The 2,156-nt window shown below is 42.7% G+C and overlaps 1 protein-coding gene across 1 annotated transcript in view; it reads right to left on the bottom strand.

Moving 5' to 3' along the window:
* The window catches only part of LOC101848325, a gene marked incomplete at its 5' end in the record, with an annotated part of 18,063 nt that overhangs the window by 10,091 nt on the left and 5,816 nt on the right, over positions 1 to 2,156 (bottom strand). The window contains 1 exon segment of the mRNA XM_005109678.3: positions 1,141 to 1,231. Coding sequence (XP_005109735.2) covers positions 1,141 to 1,231 — 91 coding nt within the window.

Below are 2,156 nucleotides of genomic sequence, written 5' to 3'. Positions count from 1 at the left end.
GAAGAAGAAGAAGAAGAAGAAGAAGAAGAAGAAGAAGAAGAAGAAGAAGAAGACAGTTAGTCGTTCGGGCAGGTTCAACCTGTAATTGCTGATGTTTTACCGACAATGTTTAGATCATTTAGGACTCGAACTACTCTGACCCAGCCCATCACTTTCGTCCGGGGCTCAGAGGGATACAATGTCTCAGCAGACGGGCAGAGATACTCGATAAACAATTCTCCACAATATGGGAATCGAATCCGAGTCTTCTGCGAGCTAGCAAAAAATGCGCCGACGTCCGCAGATACTTTTTGGCAGAGTGAACAAGCTTGTTATTATGTACGGTCGTTGGTGCTACGGTTGGTCTGTGGAGTGTTTAGGTGGAGGAAGGAAGGCGTGTTGGTGAAGTCAGTGGCGAAGGGTGTCGGGGGTAAAATAAAGAAGGGATTATTCATTGTGTCATTAAGTCAGATAAATACACATATAACATACGCGTGTAGAGAGACAGCAAACCGGCGTGGAGTAGCGGTTAGGCGCTTTGCTGTCGCACAAAAGAGACTCATATTCAATTCCCTTTTTCGGAAGGGGTGGGGAGGGGGTTGTTGAGCATGTGTATATCGGTCTTTCAGCAGCAACACTGAAAGCTTCTCATGTGGGTTGGCCCTGTCAGTGAGTGTCGGGCAGATTCAAAGCTGTCTCCTAAATTACCTGAATTATGTCGGTAGTGGCATAGAAATACATAATTTGAAGAAAAAAAAATAGACATCAATAACAACAACAAAAATTCCAACGTTTTTAGCAACAGCAGCAACTGCAGCAGCAGCTGAAGCAACAACAACAACAACAATAGTAGCAGTTAATTCCTCCTCCCGTTTAGCTGGGTACTCTCGAGTGTATGTCGCTGAACAACAACAACAACAGCAACAACAACAACATCAACAACTACTACAACAATAACAACAACAACAAAAACAGCAAAAACAATAACAACAACAACAAAAACAACAAAAACAATAGCAACAAAGACAAAAACAAAAACAGTAACGCAACACGGACCATATTCGATAATTCTCGTTTAGGCAGAAACTCTCTGGTGAATGATAATGATAACCAAAACAATAATAAAAATAAAAAAGCAAAAACAAACACAACAACACTGACCTTATAGCCGTCAGTTCCTCCTCTACTTTGGCTGGGTACTCCCGTGTGTATGTCGTCTGGTAGGGACTGAGGGTTGACGTCTGGCTGTAGCCTGGCACAAGGGGAAAGGGCGGGAAATGTGATGAGCGGAGAAAGAGAGAGTGGGGGTGAGCCGGAGAGGGGGGGGCAGAGGAGGATGGTAGAGTGAGACACAGACAGACTGACAGACAGAGAGAGAAACACATACACAGATAGTGAGAGAGAGGGGGGAGAGAATAGGGGAGGGGGGAATAGAGAGAGACAGACACAGAGGCAGAGAGTGAGACAGAGAGCTATATTTAAAGCGTGTCTATTGTTTACCCTCTATAACAGTATCAGTAGTATAAGGTTTTACGGCGCTCGCAACCTCTATAACATACTTCCAAATACTCATACAACTTCCCAAGTTCCTAAACAATACATTTCCTCATACACATACATCTGAAGTTCCAAAAAACATATTTCCTTTTGCACATACACCCCAGGATCCCAAATAACACACTTCCTCATACACATACAACATTCCAAGTTCCTAAACAATACATTTCCTTATACGCACACATACATCCAACGTTCCTAAATAACGCACTTCCACATACACACACAACATTTCAAGTTAGTAAACAGTACAGTTCTTTATACGTATACATCCACCAAACTTCCTAAATAACACATTTACACATAAAGTTCCTAAAAACACACTCACCATTGCACACGGTCCACTCACCAGTCTCTGTTATGTCACACAGACATACAAACAAATACAGATATCCAACACCCCATGGACCTTTCCACTAACCGTTGACCATAAACCCAACACATACATAAACATTCAACACCTCACTTAATCCTTAACCCTCTCCCAGCGTCACTCACCTCGTGACCAGGACTTAATTCCACAGATTTCCCACCTTTTCACATACAAATAGTTTCATTATTCTCGTCACAATTTAAGAGCCCCCACCCCTTTTCATTATTTCTCCCACTGCAGTGTTTGG

Source organism: Aplysia californica, unplaced genomic scaffold (assembly GCF_000002075.1).
Source record: "Aplysia californica isolate F4 #8 unplaced genomic scaffold, AplCal3.0 scaffold00804, whole genome shotgun sequence".
Lineage (NCBI taxonomy): Eukaryota > Metazoa > Mollusca > Gastropoda > Aplysiida > Aplysiidae > Aplysia > Aplysia californica.
The sequence above is the reverse complement of the archived record's forward strand: the minus strand, read 5'-3'. Positions and strand labels throughout refer to the sequence as shown.